Raw genomic sequence first — 26,563 nt, forward strand, 5'->3', positions numbered from 1 at the left:
TGTCATCTGCCTCTAGGAAATTTTCGATCATACTCAGCTTCCAACAGATGAGGTTTCAGAATGTCAATGCATTAAGTTCCACCTGAAATCGAGCAGCCATAATCATGCTCTTTTGGTTTCTCTCCTTAGTTCTAAGAATTATGAAGTCACAAATGAACTACAGGTGAAAATAACAAGAAGCAAAACTCAGCCTCATTCTCCTAAGGGATGGCTGTCTTTCCATAATTTCTGGCACTGATTATGGTCAGACTGAGGAGAACCTAAGGGACTCTGAGATGGGTGGATAGAGCCCAGAAAGAGAAACTCAGCCTGCAGGCTGTGGGTGCCCATGTTAGAAGTGAGTTATTCTAGCATGAAAGAGAGGAAGGCAAGCAAAGAGAAGCGGGGCGTCTTTTCATGTTCTTTAGTTCTTGGAAAGTCTGTTGAACTCATCTAAATGGGGAAGGAGATCAGAAATGTGGATTAAAGTCATATGGTAAACTTGATCACCAAAGAGCATGATGGTCACAGGTGGGGGTTACCTAAGCCTCCCTTTTCCCACTTGGAAGTAGGATTCGCCAAAATCAAGCCTGCAGCCTAGCCCCCAGGCGCGCACTATTCTGGGTTGGACAGTTCCCACTTCAGGCAGGAAGGTATTACCATCTAAGGTAAACAGAGGACACCACGGTCAACAATACCAAGGTATCTAGTCTAATTCTGTAAAGAAAAAAACTGCCCCACTTATTTCCAACATTCCCACTCCCTTCACCCCGAGCCCTTTATTTCCACACATAATCAAGTGCTAAGCAAGGAGACTAACTCCAGCTGTTTAGACCAGTGGGCACCAAGAAACGGCGAAGGATTTTCTTCCCTTCAGATTTTGATTTTACAAAAGAAAAATAAATAAAAAAGGATTTTTCTTACTCAAGCAGAAAACAGAATGATTTAGGGGTCTCAGGGTCTTTTCCAGTTCAGAAACAAGTTATGAGGGCCAGACTTTATTATTTGTCAGTAGAGTTCCAAACAGTCCCCATCTCCGAAGTTTCTGGTGAAGAGTCACCAGAAAGAATTTTGCCAAGGGACAAGTGTAAAAAGCCTGCCATTCACAATTCATGTCTACTATCAAGCTGCTCATGAGAAAGTAAAAGGATGTTCAGAGCAGTGGAAATACACACTTGCAGCAAGACATGCTGGTTTTGTCCCAGCGGCCCCAGTGTGAATGGAGAGCTCACGTGTGCCCCCGGAGCTCCCAGGTGCAGTGCATGCACACGCTCCTCACCCACCTTTGAAGGGGCTGCCTCCCATCCTGAAGGAACATTTCTTTTAGGCCCACATCGGAATTTTAGTGCGAAGACAGTAATTTACAATGGAGCCATTTCATTTCAGGGCCCAGAGACACCTTCAGCTCCTTTTCTACTATTCCTTTAAATGCGCTTTCTTTGTTTCTCTTTTTAAAAAGGTCAAACTTTACATTTATTCTAGCCCAGTTGGGGATTAGTGAAAATCAATTCCTACTGAAATCATGCAGAGATGGTAAGTGGGGTTTACCTTCTTTGGAAATGAACTTCTACTTACCTGATTATTTCTTCTACAATGAACTGGTAAATGACCCCCAGAGCTGAGAGATGTGACTGACTCAAGTTTTTCAGACCACTTAACTTCATTCTCATTTTCATCGGCAGCAGAGGACAACTTGGGGAATATCCTCGATGGAGCTAATGGCTCCAGACTGCACGGAGGGCCACCTCGATCTCATTTATGATGTATTGGAAAGGCTTCAGAACGGTCTATTTAGTATTCTAAATAATCTGCTTTCAACTGAACCTAGATGGGAGAGCAAAACCCCGGGCACCGATGAATATTCAACCGCTCCCACTTTTGAACAGCAGCATATAACAGAAAGGCTGGTAAAGTTATGGCTATTGGGCAATATTTTAAAACAGCTTAAAACCCATGCCTCTTTAATGCCTGACCTGTGTGTTTTTCAGGGATGACAGCCCTCTGCCTCACCTGACAAAATCCTTAACCAATCAAAAAGCCATTAATAGTCAACACAATAGACAAGGAACCCTGATAGTGACTAGATAGAAAATATTTCTCTGTAGCATTTGGCTAGTTAGGAAGAGAATTATACTCAGAAAATACTTCCTAGGCAATGACATACCATTACACTGGAAATTATTTTCTGACTGTAACCTGGAACTAAAAGCTTAAAAGCACTCATAAAGCAGGAAAGGAAAAATGCATATGCATAAACTACCTCCTAATATGTAATAACAACATCCAGTCTGGGCACATTTTGGGAAGAGGAAACCTTACAAATCAGAGGGAAGCGTGAAGATGGCCTACTCTCCCTCTCCTTGGCTGCTGAACTAAAGGTGGCCTGGCTTTGAGGTCACCTGCAACAGGCTCCCATTCTGATGTTTCTACAGCAGCTGGTTAAAAAGGGGCTTTCTTTTACTCAACTGCTTTGATTAGGAATGGAAACAATGGGCCTGACAGCTCTGCTTCCAAGGGAAACTTGAGACTGTACTGTGGCCTTGGGCCTTTAATGACACCGGAAATGGATGGTGGAGGTCCACTCCCACCCTAGCAAACAAGTTGGGCTCAGGCTGATAGTATTCCCTATGCTCCCAGGTTGGGGAAGCACCTGTGCCCTATACTGAGAGCCCATACAGCTAGCTGCCTTTCAAGTGGCTGGGTCAGCCAGGCCCTTGCTGAGGTCCATTTGTTTATGTTGTTCACCAACTGCCAGAGAAATTTTATTGGTTGGGGAGAGTGGAGAGTAAAATAAGACCGGGAGGAGGGAGAATAGGAAAGAGAAGGCAGTTTCTGCCCCCGTAATAAACCCTGTGTGCCAAACTTCACCCTGATCTGCTCTCTCTGGCAGCTTTGCCCTTTGTAAATATCAACTTTGGAAAAAGCAGAAGGAAGGCTCTGCAGGTCAAGGTTGAGATGATTAGCTTGATTTTTGAAAAAATGTTATTTACTGGCCTAAATGAAAAATAAATCAACTCTCATTCATGACCACCTCTTAAGCTACTCTGATCGTGGTCTTGGCAAAGATACAGGTGCCTGGGTGCTCACAGGCCCTGATGAGGAAATCAGAGATGTGAACCATTGTGAAGAACGCATCGAGCGACTAGCTCTGGCCATTTCGAACCTTTCTGTAGGCTGAGCCTTACCAGTGATTTAAGATGAAGTACAATGCTTTTTATTACACATCTAATTGTTAATGAGAGGAAATGCAATCAGCAACTCCTTTCCACACTCTACATGGAATTGAGGAGACTGCTGAGTCCAGAAAAGATGTGGCCATTGATAAAGCCCGGGAAATTTCTGCTCTCTCCCGTTTTTTCTTTTTGGAAATTGGGGGTGAGAGTGCAGGGTGCTGAAGAATAAGAGAAGACTTTCAAATACAATGAGAGTCCCATGTCTGAGAACCCACTGCTGTCACGTAGGATCTCTTGCAGCAAAAGCCTGCATTTGAAATTTTGACTGAACAGCATTTAATTCTTCCAAGAGTTGCATTTTCTGGCTGATTTGCCTCATGCTAACCAAGGCCACTTTCTTCATACTCTTTCTCAGGTGGAGCACAGAAACAGGTTGAAGGGGAGTGAGGGGAGGGGGAAAGAGGGAGACACAGAGAAAGAGATGAAAGGAAAGAGGCCCAGATCTTCCAGTGTGCGCATTCTTACTGTCTCTCTTTCTTACCCCAAAGGCTACACAGACAGCTGTCTCCTCCTAAGCATAGTGGGGCTGCTTGATCTTGCCAGGCGCTGGGCATTCCTGTAGTTCAGAGGGAGACACTGGCTGCTGTCTGGCTTGAGGTGGTTTCCCCCTGTCCCCTAGCAGTGGGTCTCTCCCAGCAGGCTATATAGGGAAACTAGTTCTTCTGCTTAACGGCAAAGCAAGAGAGATTCTGGCAAAACACTAAATATATTTATAAGTCATCTTTGTCTGGAACCAAATGAGGAAAAAACAGGTGCAGAGGGGAAAGAGGAGGGGAAGTGAGGTGAGGTTTAAAAGTTCCAATCATTCACGAAAGATAAAAGACATCTTCTGATAGCAGCACGGAAGCAGTCAGCTGTACTGAGCAGACCCTCCTGGGTCGACTGCAGACCAACTGTGTCCCAGCAGGAGTCTCAAAGCCCTGCTCCTCGGCTAGTCCGGGGAAAGTGGGTAGTATTTTGATTGTTACTGTTGTTGCTCATCCTGGTATTGGCAGATACATTAAATACCGCAACTTTAATGAGTCCTGTGTGAAAACAGAGCAAATAGTCATTAGTCCCTTTCCCTGTACTTCTCACTTGCTCTATGAGGAAAAAATATTAACTTAGCTGTCAACTGGGAGAACGGCTCAGAGGTGCTTATTAATGCCTGCTCTCTGCCTATGCCAAGCAAGAGTTTTGGTCAAAGGCTACATGGCCTGTTTGGGGACTTCACAGGGCTCACTGACATGCTAGAACCACAGTGCTCACAGAGTGACTCCGATGTCTTGAGATTAAGAGTGATTATGATGAGTGTAGCATCAAGCTTTCACCTGCTCCCTATAAAGGTATAGCAGGCTAGAAGAGCTCTGAGGTTCTGGCCCTGAGTGGCCTTCAAAGACAGATGTGACTGGATATGTGGCCTAGAGATTAAGGCTGAAGTTAGGAATAGAAATACAAATTTTAGAGTTATCTAGATTGAGATGATAGCTGAAATCTTGGCAAGAGATAAGGCAGACAAAGAAGGGAGCTTAGATAATGAAGAAAAGCCTGAATCATACTCTTAGGGGATGTCTGTATTTCAGCAGTGAGAGGGGAAGGAGACATACGCAATAAGAACACCAGAAAGAATATTAAAAGTGGCAAAATGTCATAAAAATCTCAGGTGGAGAAATTCTGGCAAAAGGATGGGATAGGTAACATGACAATTATAATATTAATACTGGTGACCACTTTTTACCAAGGGCTTGTTATGGGCTAGGCACTGGGCTAAGCACTAAGAATTTTACAATTAACATTTCAATGCAATCCTCACAACAGCTCTGTGTAGTGGGTACTGCAACCCTCATTTCACTAATGAAGAAACTAAGGCTCTGGGAAGTTACTTGCCCAAGGGTGCACAGCTAAAATTCTCACCCAGGCTTGCCTGTGTGACTTGGATGAGGAGGCTGAGGAACGAGGAGGCAGTGTGTCCTCTGTGAGAAGTGACCAATGAAGTGAGCCCAGCAAGGCACAAACCACCCCATTCAGAAGAACCATTGCAAAAAGATGCGCAAAAAAGTGTACTAAAAGTGTTCTTATGCCACAGAACTGAGGTAAGCATGGGAAACGAGAAATTCCAATGGAGGCAATGCTCCCCAGCTGTAGTGCAATTTTCCCAAACCAACCATAACCTAATTAATTTATTTGAACTGTTTAGGATACCAGGTATGATTTGAAAACACCATAATATACATAAAGATGAATTTCAGGATCTTTTCCTGCCTCAGAGGGAGGATGAAGACTTGAGAGGGAGAATATGTGGAGTTTTCACCAATTCTAGAACTACTACCAAGGTCAAAAGACAGTTCTTTTCATTTCTGGAGGGGTTGGGGAATGGGGATCAAGATAAAAAAGCTACCTTTATAATCAAATGATACTGACAAGGCAGAACTGTGAGAAGTCAGCATATTTCACCATGAGATGTTCCCATTCACACATCAGATTATCTACCTGGTTTAAAAGGTCTCTATTATGAGTAGTGATTTGATCAGGGAACTACAAAGCCACAGGCTTTTGGGTCATTCCTCTTAGTTTTGAAACTGATTCAAATCTCTTCCTTTCTTATCAATCCTATTAGATAACAGGGGTAGGAATTACTAGTTCTGCTGCACAAGGGTCACCCAATATGCAGTCCCAGCTCTGTCTCATGTTGTTGGCTTCCCATGCTTTACAGGACTTGGAGAGATAAAGGGCACGAGAAGGCTCCATGAACTAGCAACACCTTACAACCAATATTCCATCTCCTACCCATGGTGCTTTGTACACAATTATTTTTTCATACCTGGGCAAATATGAGGTCAGTGTGTGATTATTTATCTGGAGATATAGGTGTATGTTCGAGAAGGGGAACGGGGCGGTTCAGCTTGGGCAGCTGGATCATTTAGAAAGTCCCAGATGAGGATTGTGTCATCATGTGAACTACTGACAATCTGGAATTCGTCAAACTGGAGTCGGAAAACTCTTCCAGAATGCTCCTAAAGAAGAAACAAAAACTTTTGAACTACTCAAAATCAAAAGGACATAAATTCAGCAACATGTCAAAAGGAATCTATGTTGATAATATTCTCTACCATTTAATTGTTCCAAGAATACAGAGAAAAAACTTTATTTGCTTTAAAGAAAAGATGGATAAGTCAAATATTGGGCAGTTGATTTCATACACAAAGTAATATTCACTAGAGCGTTGACATGCCAAATAATATGCTAGTGTCTCATCGCTAATTCTCCTGGGCTTAGGCTGAACAAGACCATTCCTCAGTACCTCCCTGGCCTTATCCTCTCTCTATTTCTTCAAGATTCTTCCACAATCAGAGGCCAAGGCTTGATGAGCAATAAGTGGGGTGCTGGTAAATGTTTATTAATTTACTCTCCCTAGTTTGTAACAGCATTTGCATATTTTCATGGTATAAAAATTCCTACCCTGGCCAATTTCAAGCTATCCATGTGAGGTCAACCAGCTTGCAAAATTGATGAAAATTTAACATTTGGCTCTCATAAGCAATTATAAACCTATTTAGCACATCACTGTAGTAACCACTCCCCCCCATCATTTCCAGCATCCTAGAAAGTACTCTCATGCCCCTTACTAATCAATATTACCTTCATTCCAATGCTATTATCAATTCATTTTTCCTGTTCAATGTCATATATACTCATAACAGCATGTATTCTTTTTTCTCGGTTTCTTTTACTCAACGGTATAAGATTCGTCTATGTTACTGCATGTAATAGTAGTTGTTGTTGTTGTTGTTGTTATTATTATTATTATTATTATTATTATCTTATATTCCATTATAAGAAAACACTATAATTTATCATTTCTCTTGCAGTAAACATATGGATAGACTGTAGTTTTGGGTATTATAAATAAAGCTGCTATGAACATTTATGTGCATGTCCTTTGATGGTTATATGCTCTTATTTCACCTAGAATTGCTGGGCCATGGGGGCCATGGAGTAGGTGTATGTTTAGCTTTAGTAGGTATGGCAAAACAATTTTTTAAAAGTTGTAGCAATTTATACTCCACAAGCTATGTATCAGATTTCTAGTTGCTTCACATCTTTAACAAATTGATACTGACAATCTTTTAAATTTTAGCTATTTTGGTAGGTTTGTAGTGGTATTTTATCGGAGTTTTAATTTGCATATTTCCTTATGAAATTGAGGCAGTTCCCCTCTATTCCTAGTTTGCTTAGAGTTTATCATAAATGGATGTTGGACTTGACCAAATGTCTTTCCTGCATCTACTGATATAATCATGTGATTCTTCTTCTTTAGCCTTTTGATGTGATGGACATTAATTGATTTTTGAATATTAAACCATCTTTGCTAACTGGAATAAATCCCACTTGGTCGTGGTGTATAATTCTTTTTATACACTATTGGATTCAATTCGATAGTATTTTGTTGAAATTTAGTTTAATTTGAATTGCTTCATTTTATTGGCATATTATTACCTTTTAAATAATTTCATATTTCTTATTGTGAAATCACTAAACATAAGGAGAGTGACAAGACCACACTTAATTCTAGCAAACAGTTTAAAATATTACCAAAAAATCCTACCTAATAAACTCATATTAGTCATACGATTGTGTTTGCCTATTACATTAATGTTTTCTTTTTAAAAAATATTTTATTTTGAGTTTATTAAAATAAACATGAAATTTATCATCTTATCCAATTTTAAGTGTATAGTTCAGTAGTGTTAAGTACATTCACTGTGTTGTGCAATCAATCTGTAGAACTTTTTCATATAGCAAAACTGAAATTCTATACCCATTAAACAGTAATTTCCAAACTTCCTCTCCCTGCAACCCCTGGCAATCACCATTCTACTTTCTGTTTATATGTATTTAACCACTTCAGATACCTCATATAAGTGGAATCATACAGTATTTGTCTTTTTGTGACTGGTTTCACTTACAATAATGTCCTCAAGTTTCATCCATGTTGTAGCATGTGCAATATTTCCTTTCTTTTCAAGTCTGAATAATATTCTAATACACACACACACACACACACACACACACACACACACATATCACATTTTGTTTATCCATTTATCTGTCAATGGACACTTGGGTTGTTTCCACCTCTTGGCTACTGTTAATAACAGTGCTATGAACAAGAGTATGCAAATATCTTTTTGACATCCTACTCTTGATTCTTTTGGATATACTACATACCCAGAAATGGGAGTACTGGATTATGTGGTAATTCTATCTTAAATATTCTGAAGAACTGCCATTCTCTTTTCCATAGCGGGTGCACCATTTATATTCTCTACAAGATACAAATGAGCTTATATATGAGCCTCTGTGTGCATGAGACATCTTGGTCTGTAGTTTCCTTTCCTTGTAATATCTTTGTCTGGTTTTGGTATTAGGGTAATGTTGGCCTCACAGAATGAGTTAGGAAGTATTCACTCTGCTTTTATCTTCTGGAAAAGATTGTAAAAAACTGCTATAATGTCTTTCTCAAACATTTTGTAGAATTCACCAGTGAACCCATTTTGGGCCTGGTGCTTTCTATTTTGGAAGGTTATTATTGCTTCAATTTCATTAACAGGTATTTATATCATCTATTTCTTCCAATGTGAGTTGTGGAAGATTATATCTTTCAAGGAATTGATCCATTTCATCTAGGTTATCAAGTCTGGGGGCACAGATTTGTTCATAGTATTCCTTTATTATTATTTTTTAATGTCCATGGGATCTGTAGTGATGCAAAGTTAGGTTTAACATTCAAAAATCAATGTAATACACCAATTAACAGAATAAAAGCAAAAATATAAGATCATCTCAATGGATGTAAATAAAAGCACTTAATAAAATCTAACATCCATTTCTAATAAAAACTCTCAATCTAGGAACTTCCTAATGTCTTGATAACGGGTATCTATGAAAAACCTATAGCTAACATATCACTCTCTATGTATGTATATATAAAATGGTAAAGACCAAATGCCTTTTCCTCAAGATAAAGACAGCCACTCTTACCAATTCTTTTGAACCCTGTACTAAAGGTCTTAGTACTATAAAACAAGAAAGAAATGAAAGGTACATAGAGTGGAAAAGAAGTAAAAGTGTATATCCTTGCAATGAATGATTCAAAAATTTAAATTTTAAAATACCATTTATAATAGCATTAAAAATATGAAATACTTGGATATAAATATGACAGAATATGTACATGACCTTTACACTGAATGTTATAAAACACTGCTGAGAAATTTTAAAAAGACCTAAATAAATGGAGAGATATATTGTGTTCATGTACCAGAAGAAGACTAATATTGTTAAGAAGTCAACTCTCTCCAATCCAAATTAATCTAGATTTAACACAATCCCAATGAATATCTCAGCAGATTTTTTTTTTGGGGGGGGGTAGGGTGGGGTGAGTTGAAATCAGCAAAGAGATTATAAAATTCACATGAAAATTCAAAGGACCCAAAAACTTTGAAAAAGAACGAAGTTGAAGGACTTACATGACTTAACTTTATGAGTTATTAAAAACAGCAGTAACCAAGATAGCATGATATTGGTATCAAAACAGACAAAAAGATCAATGGAAATGAATAGGTCCATAAGTAGACCCACACACAATTGGTTTTTGACAAAGCTGCAAAGGCAATTCAGAGGAAAAAGGATAACCTTAAATAAATGGTGCTGGAACAACTGGATATCCATGTGAACTCTGAACCATACCTTGTACCATCCATAAAAATTAATTCAAATTGAATCATAGACCAAAATGTAAAATCTAAAACTATGAAACTTCTAAAAGAAAACATGAGGAAAATCTGTGACTTTGGATTAGGCAAAAAAATTTTTTAGATATAATATCAAATACAATCCATAACAGAAAAAGTTGATATACTGGACTTAATTGAAATTAAAGAGTTTCTGCTTTTCAAAAGATTTTTTTAAGGGAATGAAAAAGCAAAAACAAAATGGGTATCCTGAATATGTAAAGAAATCTCAAAACTCAATAATAAGAAAGTAAAAGATTCAAGCAGACATTATACCGGAGTAGATATATAGAAGGCAAATAAACACATGAAATGATACTGCATATTATTAACATTAGGGATATGCAAATTAAGATCACAATGAGGAACCATGAGGCACTTATCAGAATGACTCAAATGAAAAAAGCTGTACTAAGTATTGGTGAGGATGTGGAGTAACTGGAACTCTCAGGCACTGTTGTACTATAATGTTAAATGGTACAACTGCTTTGGAAAACAGTTTGGCAGTTTCTAAAAATATTAAACATACCTTTGCCATATGACCTAGCAATTCTGCCCCTAGGATTTACCCTGGAGAAATGAAAGCATACGTTTACAAGAAGACTTGCGTATAATGTTTATAGAAACTTTATTTGTAATAGCCAAAAATTAGAAACAATTCAAATTTTCATCAACTGGTAAACCGTGGTATAACCACACAATTAGTACTCAGCAATTTATAAAAATGTGTGAACTACTGATATATACCAACAACCTGGGTGAATCTCAAAATAATTATGTTTAATGAAAAGAGGCAAAGAAAAGTACATACTCTATGGTTCCATTAATTAAACCCTAGAAAATGCAAACTAATCAATATTGACAAAAAGCAGATCAGTAGTTGCCTGGGGACTGAAGCAGGGGGAAGTGGGTGGAAAGGGAAGGAGAGATTAAATAAGGCTATGAAGAAATGTTCATTATCTTGGTATGAACGTATGTCAAAATTTATTAAGTTGTACACTTTAAATATATCAACTTTATTGTATGTCAATTACATTTCAATAAATCCGTTTTTAAAATAAGACAACTCAATAAATGAGGACAAGATTTGAACAGACATTTCACAAAAGATAAGCACATGAAAAGATGTTCTACACCATTAATTATCACAGAAATGCAAATTAAAACTATAATCACACACAAAAAAACTATAATCACTATACATTCAAATGCCTATAATTTTTTTAAAAACTAATAATACCAACTGCTATCAAGGATGTGGAAAAATGGGACTCTCATATATTGCTAGTAAAAATGTAAAATGGTTTGTATTTGCAAGCTTCCAAAATTCCACTTTGGAAAACAGCTTAGTAGTTCTTTTAAATTTAAACATATACTTATCATTGGACCCAGAAATTGAACTTCTAGGTATTTACGTAAGAGAAATGAAAATGAATGTACATTCAAAAACCTGTATGGAATGTTTTCAGTATCACTAAAAACTGGAAACATTTCAAATATCCTTAAACTGGTGAATGAAAAAACAAACTGGGTTATCCACACAATGGAATACAACTCAACAATAAAAAAGACAGGGTACTAACATATGCAACCGCATGGATAAATTTCAAATGAAGTAAAAAAGCCAAATGAAAAAAGCTACATATTGTATAGTTTAATTTATATGACAGTCATAAGATAGCAAAACTATAGGGACAGACATCAGATAAACAGCTGCTAGGGGTGATTCTAAGGGGTATAATTTTGGAGGGTGATGGAAATTTTCTATAACTTTGTGGTATTTACACATCTGCAAAGTTTATAAAAATACACTAAAAATGGGCAAATTGTGCTGTATGTAAATTATATTTTAAAAACCAGAATTAGATTAATTGTCAATGAATTAAAGTACATATTTTAAAAAACACGTGAGAAACATGAAGGTATAGCATATCCGGTACTGAAAGAATGAGCTTTAATTCCAACAAGGAAGACAAATGTATTTCTCTCTTTTCCAGAGCAGAGACTGCCTAAATGTTGAGCCAGGATCCAGACTACTGCGGCTTCAAATGCTTGTTCTCATCTTTCCCTGAGTTGTACAAAAGATCCTGTACTCCCTGGTGCCCCACCTGATTATCTTTTTCTGATGAAAACAGCTTTTAACCTCAGGAAATTTTTTAATCCAGGCCTTTGGAAAAACCATGATAAAGAATTTAGTGCATTTGAAGGTGACATTCCTTCTTTTGAGTCACTTCTTTCCCTAAATGGCAAGATGTTCAGGCAAGGGAGTATATCAGGAATAAAAAAGATGGGATTCAAAATGCTGGAGGCAGCATGCCTTGAATAGGATGCAGAACTAAGGGGCAGACCAGGGGTTCATACACACTCCCACAGCACTTTTTGCAGGCACAGGTGTGCAGGTCCTCAGATTCTGGACAGGTTCCAGTCTGAGTAATTATGTTACTTCTCCCTAAGTACCCCCTACTGTTTCTGGTGGATACAGAATTCTTATTCACTTCCTGTACTAAACTGATGTGTAGAGTTGCTATGCAGCTGTTAAACAGCTGCCACATTCCTCTTCATATATAGTCTCTAAAGTACTTTTGGATGAAAGGCACTATATAAACGTATTTTATTGTCATGTACTGGTTGCCTTTCCACTTAGTAGTAGGTTTTGTGAGGTTCTAACAATCAAACCCAGATCTGTATTCCATAGCATATCAATGTTTAATTTCTTCTCCTTCCTGCTCCCCAACTCCCACTAAACAACAAGAGTCTTACCACAAGGGTCCGCAGACAGAGAGTCCCTGCAGGAGCACGGGGGTCCAAAGCAGCTACAAGATCCCATACTTTAATTTTTCTAAAGAGCAAAAAGGAGACAAATATCTTAGTTAAAAGCAAATTAAAGGAACACAGGAAGAATAGCAAAAACTGCATGGCAATAAATATGTATGGTGAATATCGTTTATATGATAAATGTAGCCCATAGGAATATATAAAAAAGTTTTTGTTTTGGAAACTTAGTTTTTGTATTCATTCTTGGGTGGAGGTTATTGGTCTTAACAGGGGAAAATGTATGTGCTTAACCTATAAATAAGAAACGGGTTAGCTTTAACCAAACTGATGAGGATAGTGAACAGTAAAGTTACACCATACTTTGGAGCCAAGAGGAGATTTTACACATTAGACCTCTTAATGATATAAGAGATCACTCAGACCTAGAAACCTATAACTCTGAGGCATCTTCTTTCTGGTGAGTTCTAAGAATGGCCTAGGTAACATATACTAGAGGACTGGGGTAGATTTAAGAGCTCTGTAGTTTACAAAACAAATCCTCATATTTTCATTTAAACAAGAAAAGTTTAGCCCTCTAAAAATTAATTACAGGTTATGTCTCCTCTAGGTAAATAACAGATAAAATCCAAGGAAGGTGGGTAAAGATGAAAATCATGGGAATGAGAAGATATAACCTTGGACCTAGCTGGAACATAGTATCATATCCCTGAACAATTTCCTAAGGATATGAGAGTAATGGCTGACTCAAAGCAGAGGAAGCAGGTTTGCTACACTTCCTGCTGCTTGAGTTGTCTTAATATATCAATATAGCCAGCTCATACACTAAGATAACATTGTTAGATATTTAAAAAGCTGCCAATATTTGAACCGTAGCTTTCTACTCTCCCAAATCAGGTACCTTGACAAGAAGAAATGATAAATAGGCCTTTATAAGTGAGTACACTTTTGTAGGAACTTACTATGTGCTTAGCATTGTTAGACATGGGGATCCATTAATATGAATGGATTCTATAATCACTGGAAATTAGACTGAAGAAAATAAAGATTACTGAATTCATTGTAACTGAAATGCTAGAAGAAGTGAAGACAAGAGTGCTGCACTTTTAGGAATCATTCAAAGAGATCAATATTCAAGACCCTACCACACTAAGTCACATAGATATTGCCTTTCGATGTCTCAGTTTTATTAATAAGTCACTATTTTATATTCATATCCTATTATACGAAGTTTGGTTAGTTCTTTGACAACTATATAACAACAAACCTTGAAATATAAATAACAATCATGAACAAAAATGTGCAATTAAATGATTGGGAAGAATATTTTGGAAAAGAGTAGACAGAGATGAATACATAGATTAGACACAAGAGCTACATATTGGGTTCTTTCTGTGAAACCTATAATCTTTTATAGACAAGGAAAGGCTACATTTAACATTCTAAGGCAGGAGGGACTCAGCTGTAGATTTTTTTTTTTACCCCCGTTAGCAAACTCACCCATCATAGGCTCCACTGACTATCCTCTTGTTATCAAATCGAATACAGCGCACCAATTCCTCATGGCCTTCTAATACTCGTAAACATGCACCACATTCTATGTCCCATAATCTGGAAAAGAAAATTTTCATGTATTCTTTTATAAGCTTGGAATATTATGAAATACTTCATATGTCTTTTAAAAATCCACAAAAATAAAATAAATCCACACCCATACAAAAATGTACTGCTTTCAATGTAATTTATTTCCTTTCTGCTGGGAAGAAAAATGTGATTTAAGTTCAAACACACTATATTTTTTCAAAGTACAATGCTTTATATAATTCTGTAACCAGGGTCTCCAATGCATAAAAAAGATGAATTCAATGTACACAGTTTCCTGTGAAGATGACGACCAATGCAAGAAAAGTAATGCCTCCTGAAATCACCAATAAGAATGAGATGAAACGTGTCAGTGACATTGTGTCCTCACAAAACATGTCCATTTCTTTCACTGAGGACACACTCTGCTTTCACCCACTGTCCAGGACAGTTTTTCTCATATAATGAAAATGCAAAGTAAGTTCTCAAATATTTTTATATACTAACATAAAAAAATTGTGTGCTTTCAGACCAATCCAAATGATTTCTAGCAATGAAAATTTCCTTAGCTATAACAACAGTTCTGTTTTTTTAAATGGTCTTTCATCCTCTTAGTACTTCTATGAAGGAAGGGAGAGGATGGAAAAATCATCCAAATTCTATTCATATCTGTGTCATTCATCTTTGTAAAGAGAAAACACCAAAAATACTTTAATTTGTGGATACTTTATAATTTCAAAGGCTGGTAACTCCTTGGCCAACTATGTAATGCTAAGAAAACAAAATGCACATTTTCTAGTGGAGAAAGAAATCTTTTTTCTTTTTTTTTAGAACAGTGGCAGAGAGAAATGGCCTTTAGCTATCTATTAGAACTCTTCCACTGTAGACAGGTGAAATTTAAAGAGAAAGACTTTCAACCTCAATCTACTTATTTCTCTTGACCACTTCCTCATTTAAGCTGTACCTTTAAAATAGGTCTATCTGGTGATAAAACCATTACAGGAAGGAAACAAATCACTAAAAGTTTTGGTGTGCTGCCTTTCTGCTTGGGGCAAACTTTTGACCTGTAAGAAGCTACAGAAAGGAAAAATATTTTATTATAAACATAACACAGTTAAAGATATGTTTGAACTGTGTACAAACAATGAATGGCAGGATAATATTGATCTCTTCTGGGCAAGGGCACCTGCTGCTCACCTGATAGTGTTGTCAGATGAGCCACTCACGACCAGCCTGTCTCTGTACTGCAAACAGGCGATACCACGTTTGTGTCCATTTAAGGTCCTTACAAATTCACAAGTACTTGTGTTCCATACCTGAAACAGAAAAAGACAGAAAATAGCATTTGGCAGTTGATTTGATGCTTTCACTACTAAAATCCATGGCAACTGGAGTCTTTGGGAAACAGAAAATCAGAAAATAGGACTGAACCAACAGGGGCATATCAACTTCTCAAGCCTAGCCAGGCCCAGCCTAGTCCGACCTGACCTGACCCGAACAGAACCAAATCCGAACCAAACCAAACCAATGACAAGTTTGAGTCACGGTAATATAGGGCTAATTTGTAGCTGGATGCTATTCACATGAGGATTTCTCAAATTGATTTACTCTTACTGTGTTAGGCTGGTCTTCCAGACAAATTTTCTTCAACCTATATTTACAACTGCCTTCTTACACACACCATTATTTATAGTAATAAAATACCTAACCAAAACTGTGACACAACTTGCCTCATTCATTACCTTTTTACACATAGACTAGTATCTGAATTAAATATTAGCTTACAGTGATGTTTAAATATGAATTAGCCCTTGATCAGATTTTCACACGAATTCCCTTACTCTAAGTTGGGAACTTACTGAAAAATGCTGTATTACCTTTATAGTCCTATCTCCAGATGCAGAAACAATGTACTTGTCATCAAAGTCTACAACATTGACGGCTGCTCGGTGTCCGACAAGCACCCTCCGGAGGGTGATGTCAGTTGGGGAGGCCATATCCCATACAGCAATGGAACGGTCTTTGGAACAAGTCACCATCATGCCGTTATTGAAACGCAAGTGCAAAACTGCTTCACAATGGTGAATCAACGTGTTTAGCATTTCACCTGTATTTACATCCCACACTCTGAAACAAACAACATTAAGGTTCTCTGAGATTTTGATGGTACTTATGGTATAATCTATTACTAATATTTGACCACTGCACTTCCCACCCCTCCTGACCCATTTTCATAGTTAGTATTACACTTTACTCTTTTTTGCAACTTTGAAGTTGAGCTGAGATAAAGAGTACTGATGGATCACAGGGAAGTGGTAGGTAGATGGCTAGATTGAGAGAGTGGGGAAAAGAAGGGGATGAGATGCTGACGGTGTGAAATGCTTAAGACAAATTACTTGAAATTTGGGCAAGTGTGGGGGTAGGAATGTGGTAGCAGCCACCATCACCTACTAATTAAACCTAGACTTCAAGATGATTATAAAACTTTTGACATTCAATCTGATACCATTAATAAGATACATTTAAAATTGTGAATGTGATTAATAACAGCAGCGTTAGTGCCCTATGGATAGCTCTCAGGAAACTGATATAGGCCGAGAAGCTTCTATAATAGATTGTCATAGCAGTACTATGGATTTGAGCTTGATGACCCTGAATCTTAGATTTCACCACACAAGTCAAGGTTTAGATTACCTAGACCCTAAGTCTAAGGTTCCATTTCTGTGCTTCTGCTGGGGGTAGGGATCAAGACTAGGCATCCAACTATAAATATGGGCTTCACATCAGAGCATGGGACCCTTGGATAGCTTGAGAATTTTGTGTGATGATTTTGATTACTCTTTTTGTATATTTATTTTGGTTTTTATTACACATTTTATTTCCTTTTCCAGTTTAACCCCCTTTTTAGAAAGTCACTTTTTCCCTTATCCTATAAATGATGTTAGCCTCTACAATGTTTCAGCTTCCTTGAGGCACTCCACAAAGCACCAATAAATGTTAAATGTCGATAACTATAAGAACTGAGTTTGCTATGCCTTTAAGTCAAAAGACGAGAAACAGGAACGGCCTTTTCTATTCACAGAGGATAACTGAGAATGGTAAACATTTAACTTCAGAGAATCTAACAATGCCGTTAACTGCTTTTTCCCCATTTTTTTTTAAGTTACTTTTGATGCATTATGTTTGCTAAATCCTATAGCTTAAGGCGAAATTCCTAACAGAGGTTTCCAGCAGTGCTGCTGGTACCCAGAACTCAAGCTACACTGGACTCCAGCAGCATAACGGCTGTGTCATCAAATCACTAATGCCTGTGGAAATTGAAGGCCCCTCCCTGAGTCAAGCTTGCAATTAAAAACTGCAGGGACAGCAGGGAAGGGGCTGGCAAAGAGAAAGCATTGCTCACCTGTACACATTATAAAGGAGATAACACATGCCTGCACTACAGTTATAGCCAACTGAAAGGAAGGCTTCATTTCATTCATGTCATTCCCTCGTGAGTTGGTTTTTGGAAGGAATGAAAGATTTACCAAGTTTCTACAATGGATGATTCCCCCAAATTAAAATAGAACGTGTAGTTTCTTAAATGTACAAAAATGTAAGCTTACCTTAATCATTCTAATTCAAGTTTTCTAGTTCTAGATTGACACAATGATGGGGGGAGCTGACGGTTTATTCTTCTTTATTTATGAAGTTTCAGAACTGTGTTCATGCAGATATATACAGAATTACTATCTATGATAAAGAACAGAGTGGATCTGGTATTTCAGAGTTCAAAAGATCGTTTGAAATTTTCTACCTGACCGTGGAATCCGATGATCCAGTTATGATCACCCTCTCGTCATACTGAAGACATAGGACAGAACCCGTGTGGCCTGTGAGAATTCGCTTGCATTCCAATGTGCTTTTATCCCAGATCTAGGATGGCAAACAAGATCCTTTTGATCACTGTGATAATGCGGTGTTGCAGAGACTTGCTGGCTCTATTATGTGTTTGATTCCCCAAAAGAATCAAAGCCCAGAGTAGTGTGGAATGCATTCTTTTCTCTAGGGATAGCTAAGCACCTATATATATGTGGCTTTAGTACTAATGCAGGCTTTATCCTTTTCATTAAGGAGCAGGGGTAGCCTATAATTATGTGAAGGCCAGCAGAGTAGCCCATTCAGTACACTTCAAGACGAGAATTTAATAATCCATTGGTATGCTCTTCTCGGAGGAAGCAAGTATCTGTTCTTTAAGAAAATGATTTTGGCTTTGGGACTAGAAACAATCTAAAATGCTCACTTACTTCCTGGAAATAATACTTAGAATTCACACTTTGGATTGCTTTATGAATGTGGTCACCCTCGCTCCTTCCCACAACTGAAGAGACCTCACCTTGATCGTGTTGTCTCGAAGGCCGCTTACTATCTTCTGATCATCATACTGTAAACAGTAAACACCTTTGCTTGTTTCACTTCGGCAGTGAATTCTCTGTAAACTATGTCTTCCACATCTCCAATTAGATTCTATTGTCTAAGAAGAAGAAACGATAAAGAGGCAGTAATTAGGAAAGGACCAGAACTAAACTCTTATCTGACTTTCATGGCAATCAATGACAAATGCTCAGTGGTTCACTCTACTGGACACACAGAACTTAAGGCAAACTAAAAATATGTTTTTAAAAAGCCACTATTTAAAATTATAAAACATTTTTTCGTTTGTAAAGTAGAGATTTACTTTCTAGAACTCTCCTGCATATAACTCATTCAATTAAATAATAAGCCTGGTGGAAAGAGACTGCTTACTGACAGAGGGCAAGCTATGAACCACATGAAGTTATGTGCGCAGTGCTCTTCCTACATACGTGGTGACCATTTCTATCAGTGAACTTCCAGAGAGGCTCAATTCAGAAGACATCTGAATATCAGGTTATAAGTACAACTTTAGGAGTCCCACTGTTACTGTACGAAGATATCACTGTCTCCCCCTCTCTCTCATATCTATTTATCTATCAGTAAACAACTTTTAGACACTTATACATTTTTACTTGGCAATTTACTATATTTTATCTACTCTATTCTCTTATAAATTGATTTTTAACTCACATCAATAAATCTTAATGAGTTTATTGTAAAAACGTTGTTACTTAAGAATGCTGATGAATCTCTAAGATTTGGCAAATACCCAAATACACATAGATTCTTACCTCAATGTCTTGTATAATTTTAGGATAAAGTGCTCTATAAAAAGAGTTGGGAGGAGCATTCCCATCAGGAGGTTTGTTTTTGAATAAATACTGTCCCCTAAAAAACAACAAACATTTCCCAATAAAAATCATAATATTATGCATTCCCAAGGAGCTTCATATTTTTTCAAAGTGTTTTCATAGTTACCATTCCATACAGTCTCCATAACTAGCCTGGAGAGGCACAAAGTTAAATCTGATTTCAGGAGTCTCACGTCAAGGAGAAACTTTCAGGGATCTAGGGAACTGGGTGGGCCAACATTGATTTGCTTTTGGGTAAAACATGATTTCCAGTGTAGAACATCAAAGTGTCAGGTCTTAAGGGATATTATAATGTCAAAAGATAAACGGAATATTATAATCGGAATAATCTATTGGTCTATCAGACCTCTGGATAGACAGACTAAAAATTTTGTTAGTGAAGATAACTACTATCTTTGAACTAGGCACATGCCCCACAGTCTTTTTTTTTTTTCCACTGAGTAAAGTTGTGCCAATCAGTAGAGACTAGCATCATGGGCAGCAGGAATGCTTCTCTGACATGGAGAGCACTTTTTCTATTCTTCCTTTATGTAGAGGTATGCTGGCAACTTAGGCACCTAGGCTGCTCTGATCAGTGTAGCTATGCTTTAGAAGGAGCAATATAGTTCATTTAGACAGAAAACAAAGGGATCATAGGAGTGTCCAGCAGCAGGAATGAAAAAGATGAAATGCCTAAAAGCACTGTGCTGTCAAGTCTAAGGCATGAAATTGACTTTCACAGGTGTGTTCCTGGCTACGTATATACATGCATGCATTTTACTGCCTTTCCTTGATTCCAGTGAGCAACATTTGTTAGCATCTCCTTCCTTATGACAGCACATCTCTAGAATACTCATATCCCAAGCTAGATCTTTGCTACGAAAAAAAAATCAGTAAATGGCAATCACTTCCTGCTGGGTAAAAAATTTAATTCCTCATCCTGAAGTTAAGAACCCACCAAACACGGTGTGGAAGCTAGTAAACCCCACTATGGGTGTACTAACTGCTGTTCTCACTGGCACCATGCCTTGCAAAGTGGAGACAGGCAGAAATGCCTCTGAGTGTAATCCTGGCACCAGAGAAATCATGTTTTCTCTGGGCCAGTCATCCATTCCTCCCTCTATAGCTCCATTACAATATAATTAATTGTTCGATGTCTCCAGGAGCACTTCTTCCCTGCCCTCTTCCTATTATACACCTTGAAAATTAGTTGAGAAAATTTCCTATCAGGAAGGTAGCTGGCTCTGACTCCTGTGTTAATATGGAGAGGGAAATCTGCAATGAAGAAGCTAAAATAATGGTTCTGAAAAATAGGAGGAAGAAACATGATACACCAACATAAAGAAAAGGGCAAACAAGACACATTATGAAATAATTCTGGTTTAAAGGTACTCTTCTCTAAACAATTTCATTCTATAAACACGTTGCAGATAAACATTCTGAATGAAGAGATTCTAAATCTGGTTAATAATTACAATTTAGTAATTTTGACTTCTTCAACATCCTTTAATGAAATAGGAATCACTGTATTAATTTTACAGATAAAGAAATCAAATGCCAGGGAGATTAAGTAAGTTGCCCAAAGTCACATAACGAGTGAGTAGAGCTGAGAATCTAAGTCTGACTTCAGATCCCATACTCTGAACTACTTTATTGTCTCTCAATGCCCACCATTCCTTAGAAACTGTTGTCTCCCTTTTCATCTCTGGCAGTTATACAGGCATCCCAGGATTTTCTTTATATGCAATGAAACCGTCTATACATCTGAAAGAGAAATCATATAAACCTCTGATCTGTATTTACCATGCCTTGCTAAAGTATATGAATTTCTTCAAATCAACGGTGCTATAAAAAAGGGTGAGTAGGTATTGAAAACTGGTTTCTCAGTCTATACCTGTGTTATAAGTCAAAACCTTTTATGATGGAAGCTCTTTGACACCAGGGACCACTTCTATATGAAATGCTTAGTACCTTTGAGAGTGTGAGTGAGTACATGATAAATGCTAAATATTAAATTCAGAATGTTATCATAAAAGGTAATCTGCTGATTAAGAAAATGGACTTTTCCTAAGTGATCTTTTATTATACGTTTAAGAGTTACCATTACTGAGCAGAGAGCATATTCAGTATTATTTGAGAGAAGAAATGACAGAGGTTCATGTCCTAGGGGCAGACTGTCAAATTCATCTAGATACAAAATACAACAGCAAAGTAGAAATTAAACCCAAAGCTTTATTAGAAAACTATATTTACTTATTTGTTTTTGGTTGGAGAAAATAGAAGAAACTTTCAAAGACAGCATTTGGGGAAAGGTATAACAAAAAGACTTTACTGACAATAGGTTTGATAAGACAATTTGAAAGAATAAAATGAAAAACTGATCACAGACTAAATTTTTTTATAAGGAAAAGTTGGGGAGGACACTAACACAAGAAGAAAGGCAACACATAAAAATAGAAGCAGTCACAGAAAGTCAAGGGGCTACAGGAAAAGGTCTTCATGGGGTGGAGAAATATTTGTAATTTCATGGGGCTATATCAAGTTAAGATGACAAATGTGGCCAAAGACAAAGGAATGTAGTCACAACTCTGAAGGATACTCTAAAGAACAGGAATGGGTTCCTGTGGTTGAAGAGATAGGGGAAAGAGTGATAATTAGAGTTGGATCCTGGATTATTTCTCAGTTATATCTTTTACATAACCTTTTTAAGGCCAAAAAGCCAACTCTTTAATGATCTTTATTTTTTTCTTTGTAATTAACATAATAGCTTACTGTTTAGTGCCGACCCTAAAAAAATTGTGATGCCTATGTTTACCTTTGGCATTTTCACATGCATCTGCCAAAATCTGCCCATCTATTTCATATTCTCCTTATCTTCAAAAAGAGACTTTGTCTAATAAGGGTTCGCTGTTCATTTACAGTTCAAATGGGAACAAAGTATATTTTAACACGGAAAAAACCTTTATAGCTATGGGAATGAATCTCTGTAACGGAAATTTCAGATCAGGAATTGTTTGGAGGAGAACTTCTTTTCTCTTTTTTTTTCCCCCCTGAGGGATACAGGAATACTCCTAGCTGCCTTAAAATTTCCCCAGGTAAGCAACACCTGCTCTGTTTCTGTCTGGTCTTGGAATGCTTAACCAAATGATGGACTTTGAATGCCATACAACTATAAACTATTTTGCTTTCTTCCACTATAAAGAGTTTATTTGCAAAGTATGAAATAAGTTATAAAGGATAAGGTTCCTATTTTTCTATATAGTGACATAAGTGAGGATAAGAAAAACATTTTTAGAAAAATATACTATCATTTATGCAATTTTTACATAGCCAAAGAATTGCCTGGCATTTACTTCCTTTAGTTGAATTTGAGAGAAATTTTAAAGTCTTCTTAGTAACTAAAATGACGGAAATCTCTTGAAGCACTTGGTATAATATTTAGAGGTATGTTTATTATATATTAATAAATTTCAAAATGCAAAAAAAGGGACACCAACTATATTTTTTATGAAAATTGCTAAGAAAAGCTGATCCTTTAGTCTTAACTGTTTTGTCTCTCTTTATGATCCATAATAAACAATTGCTAAAATTTATTGCTCAGGATAACAATGAGCACACATATGCCTGCTGGTGCATATCTATCAACTAAAATACCTAATATGTCACCTTTATTTTATTTATGAAACAGTCACACCTGACTTTCTTATAGTGACATTCTAGAGACATCCTCTGAGATCAAGTTATATAAAAAGACATCTTCCAGAAGTTCTAATGAAATGGTACCGTTTTGTTTAAGAGAACAACAACAAAATTGGTGAAGTGTCAGGCTGCTAACTATATAATGCCTTAAGGAATTTACTATTAAGTAAAACCTTGAAAATATAGGAGTCTTATGAAGAAACAATTATGTATATTAAATTCCATTCTTCACATTTTCTGATGGTTATAGTTCTTATTCTAGTTGGGCATAAAAATAATTTTGATTACAAAGGTGATAAAACACCACAGGCATGGGCTAAAGGCAAGGAATCTTCTGAAGGAGAATATGATTATTTGTTCTGGGCTGTTTCAGGGGAAGAAAGCTGGATCTGATGGCTTCTATGTGATCAAAAGTCATCTACTTGCCTTATAAACTGCTCATCAGCCCTTTTTCAGGATACTGTTTCTGTCCAGAAAACAGAATGCTTTAAATGGGAGGACTGGTCAGGTTTTCATTATTTTTGCAAAGCAGTATTAACACACATTATTTTGTCATTTATGAGTGATTGGTCAGAAGAAAAACTGCCACGTACATGGACAACTATTTTACATTTTTTTTGCTATAAACCAGCAAAATCACTGTATTAAATGATAAATGGTGTCACTGGTTCCCAACGATATTCCAATGACTGAACAGTCAAGTCCTGAAGCTCTATAAAATAGCAAGAAAATTAAAAGGCTCACCACCCTCTTCGTTCTGCCAGGCCTCTCCACAGAGAATCTGTCCTGACCATTCTCTCAATGAGCTTTTTCCATAACATGCCATCAGATGTCACTCGGTACCATTCTTTGCACACAAGTTCAGCAGCACATAGTGATTTGGCATCCAGGTATGAGAGAATGTTCTCAGCAATGTGATCCAAACCCCGAGCTTTTGGTGGGGGGAGGAGGCAAGAAGAACACGGGTGGTGAATGATTTTTTACAAAAGGTCCTTTAAAACAGAACAGCATTTATTCTGATATGAAGGCATATCACTGTCCCTAGTGTGGTACAGTTTCTTTTTCAAACAGAGACTTGGGTAAAATGAGTGTCTATAATTTTTCCATAAGGTTACAGAAATGAACAGTATTTTCTATCTTCTTTTAGATAAGAAAGTTAAAACTAACATCCAGCAAACCCCCCAAGACATTAAAAATAAAAAGGATTCCAGAAAACAATTCACATCTATCTGTATGGATTTCAGCACTAGGGGATGTTCTATGGATGGCATCTCAAACTCTGTGATTCAGACCCCCCCCAAATCTCTATATTAGGTCCATTTCTCATTCTGTTTCTATTACTGCTGCAGTTCCAAAGCTGTTCAGTAAAAGAAATATCCTTTAAATGTACTGGGGGAGAGGTACTAAGTCAGAATGTGCTGGGTTATAGAATCTTGGGCATGCAGAAAGGAGAGAAGGAGGAAATACAGACTGGTATGGGAACATCCCAAGAGGAAAGACAGAGAGGTATGTTTAAGTTCAAGGATGAGTTTAATTTCACATGCTTGAGAATAGTTGCTGCTATAAAACCTAAATGACAGCTGACAAAAAAAAAAAATCCCAGACCAATAGATAACTTGGTTAGAATTTCAGAGACTATTTTGTAGGGTATACAGAGCAAAACAGTGGAAGTAGATCTTGGGCTTTGTAAATTAGACAGGTTTCCCAATTAAAATTCTCTACCACCCAAATCTGTACTGAGGCCTCAGAGGAATATATCCTATAAAACAGGATGATCGCACTAATAAACCTTTTGGCTATTGTTCTAATTCACAAGTGAGACAAAAACATTCAAAAACATTTCTATTTACAGGTTACATATCAGAGCTTTGCTAAAGACTTAAACAGTGCATAAGGATACCTTCATACTTGCACTCCCTTAGGCAGAAACTTAACAAACAGGAAAGAGAATACCATATTTCATTTTGTGCTTTTCCCCTGAATCATACAAAGATATACTTGGATGCCATTAGGAAAAATCCAAATGTGTTTAAACATTATTCTAATTATAAAGATCGTATGGATATCAGTCATATTGTATAGATTTGGAAAAGAAAGCATTAAATGGATCTTGTTTGGCTGGTGTCACATGTTCATATTTAAGTATAAGCAGATGGAGTTATCCATCACCTCATTCTTATTAAAGGAACATAACTATAAGCCAATTAAAGATATAATAATTAGTTCTTCATGCAAAATACAAATACAGTGATGGTACAATTCCTGCATTTTTATAGTGAAACTTTCTACACCATCAGAAGTTTCCAAAATCCATTTCTGTTTTTAATGGCTGCTATCAAATTGCTCCTGATCTTTCATTATGTCCCTGTAACAAGTCTTTGGAAGTAATTTCACCTAACACTCCAAACAAACCCATTACACTAATGGATTACAGACAGTTTTTGAAGTAGTTTGGTTTACTAAATGTAGCCAGATGGTGTAAGTTTATAAGTTAAAATGGCTGTAAAGCATTAGACTGATGATTTAATATCTTATAAAGTGGTCAGCACATACACACCAAGGATCAGAATTAGGCAAAGGATACACTAGTCTAATCAACTCCTGTTCAATTTTTAGTGGTATATGCTTGAGATAGTAGCATGTCTCAGTGAATGAGGAAAGTACAGTAATGAGGTACATACAGGTTGTTCACACAAAGAAAACTGCCTGTGGCTAAAACAAAATCTAATGAGTGAAGAGGGGGCAGAAATCTATTCTATTTAACGAAAGATACAGGTACAAATTCAGCTTTAAAATGCTTATTCCTAAGATATACAAAGATATTTCTTTTGTTTTACAGGGCAATTTAAATCGCAATTTTGAAAAAACAATTTTTTAAAAAAGATGTACTTGGCAAAGCAACGTGGTAATAAGCAGTTTTGGGGAGGGTGTAAGTTGGTATGTATCTTTTAGAGGATAGTTTGACACGTAATAAAAATCTTAAAATGTTCACAATTTTTTAATATAGGAATCCCACTTCTGGCATTTTTCCATAGGATGTCCAAAAGATTAATGAATAAGAATGTCCATCACAGAATAGTTTATAATAGAAAAAGACATTTTAAACTACCCAAATGTTCAATAAAGAGATTAAATAATATGCACTTCATCTATTACAAATACTTGGGAAAATATATTAAAAGAACATAGTAAAGAAAAAAAGATAATGGTTCAGAAAAGATGTTATGTGGACCAGTGTGTGGGTAAAAACAGGGTGAACAGATAGGGAGAACAAAGGGAA

At 36.9% G+C, this 26,563-nt stretch overlaps 1 protein-coding gene across 5 annotated transcripts in view; it reads right to left on the reverse strand.

The window, feature by feature from the left end:
* Positions 1-3,899: 3,899 nt before the first annotated feature.
* BTRC (beta-transducin repeat containing E3 ubiquitin protein ligase) overlaps positions 3,900-26,563 on the reverse strand; it is a 147,840-nt gene continuing 125,176 nt past the window's right edge. For 3 of the 5 annotated variants that reach the window (XM_039871439.1, XM_039871437.1, XM_039871438.1), the window contains 10 exons: positions 24,028-24,214; positions 19,525-19,621; positions 18,714-18,851; positions 18,135-18,253; positions 16,216-16,465; positions 15,536-15,654; positions 14,258-14,368; positions 12,746-12,824; positions 6,013-6,205; positions 3,900-4,237 (listed from right to left, as the gene is read on the reverse strand). In XM_039871439.1, coding sequence (XP_039727373.1) covers positions 6,044-6,205; positions 12,746-12,824; positions 14,258-14,368; positions 15,536-15,654; positions 16,216-16,465; positions 18,135-18,253; positions 18,714-18,851; positions 19,525-19,621; positions 24,028-24,214 — 1,262 coding nt within the window. In that variant the 3' untranslated portion in view covers positions 3,900-4,237; positions 6,013-6,043. Of the gene's footprint in view, positions 4,238-6,012; positions 6,206-12,745; positions 12,825-14,257; positions 14,369-14,468; positions 14,511-15,535; positions 15,655-16,215; positions 16,466-18,134; positions 18,254-18,713; positions 18,852-19,524; positions 19,622-24,027; positions 24,215-26,563 lie in introns of all 5 variants that reach the window. The other 2 variants (XM_039871436.1, XM_039871435.1) reach the window with 2 other exon arrangements.

Source organism: Pteropus medius, unplaced genomic scaffold (genome assembly GCF_902729225.1).
Source record: "Pteropus medius unplaced genomic scaffold, Ma_sr-lr_union100, whole genome shotgun sequence".
Taxonomy (NCBI): domain Eukaryota; kingdom Metazoa; phylum Chordata; class Mammalia; order Chiroptera; family Pteropodidae; genus Pteropus; species Pteropus medius.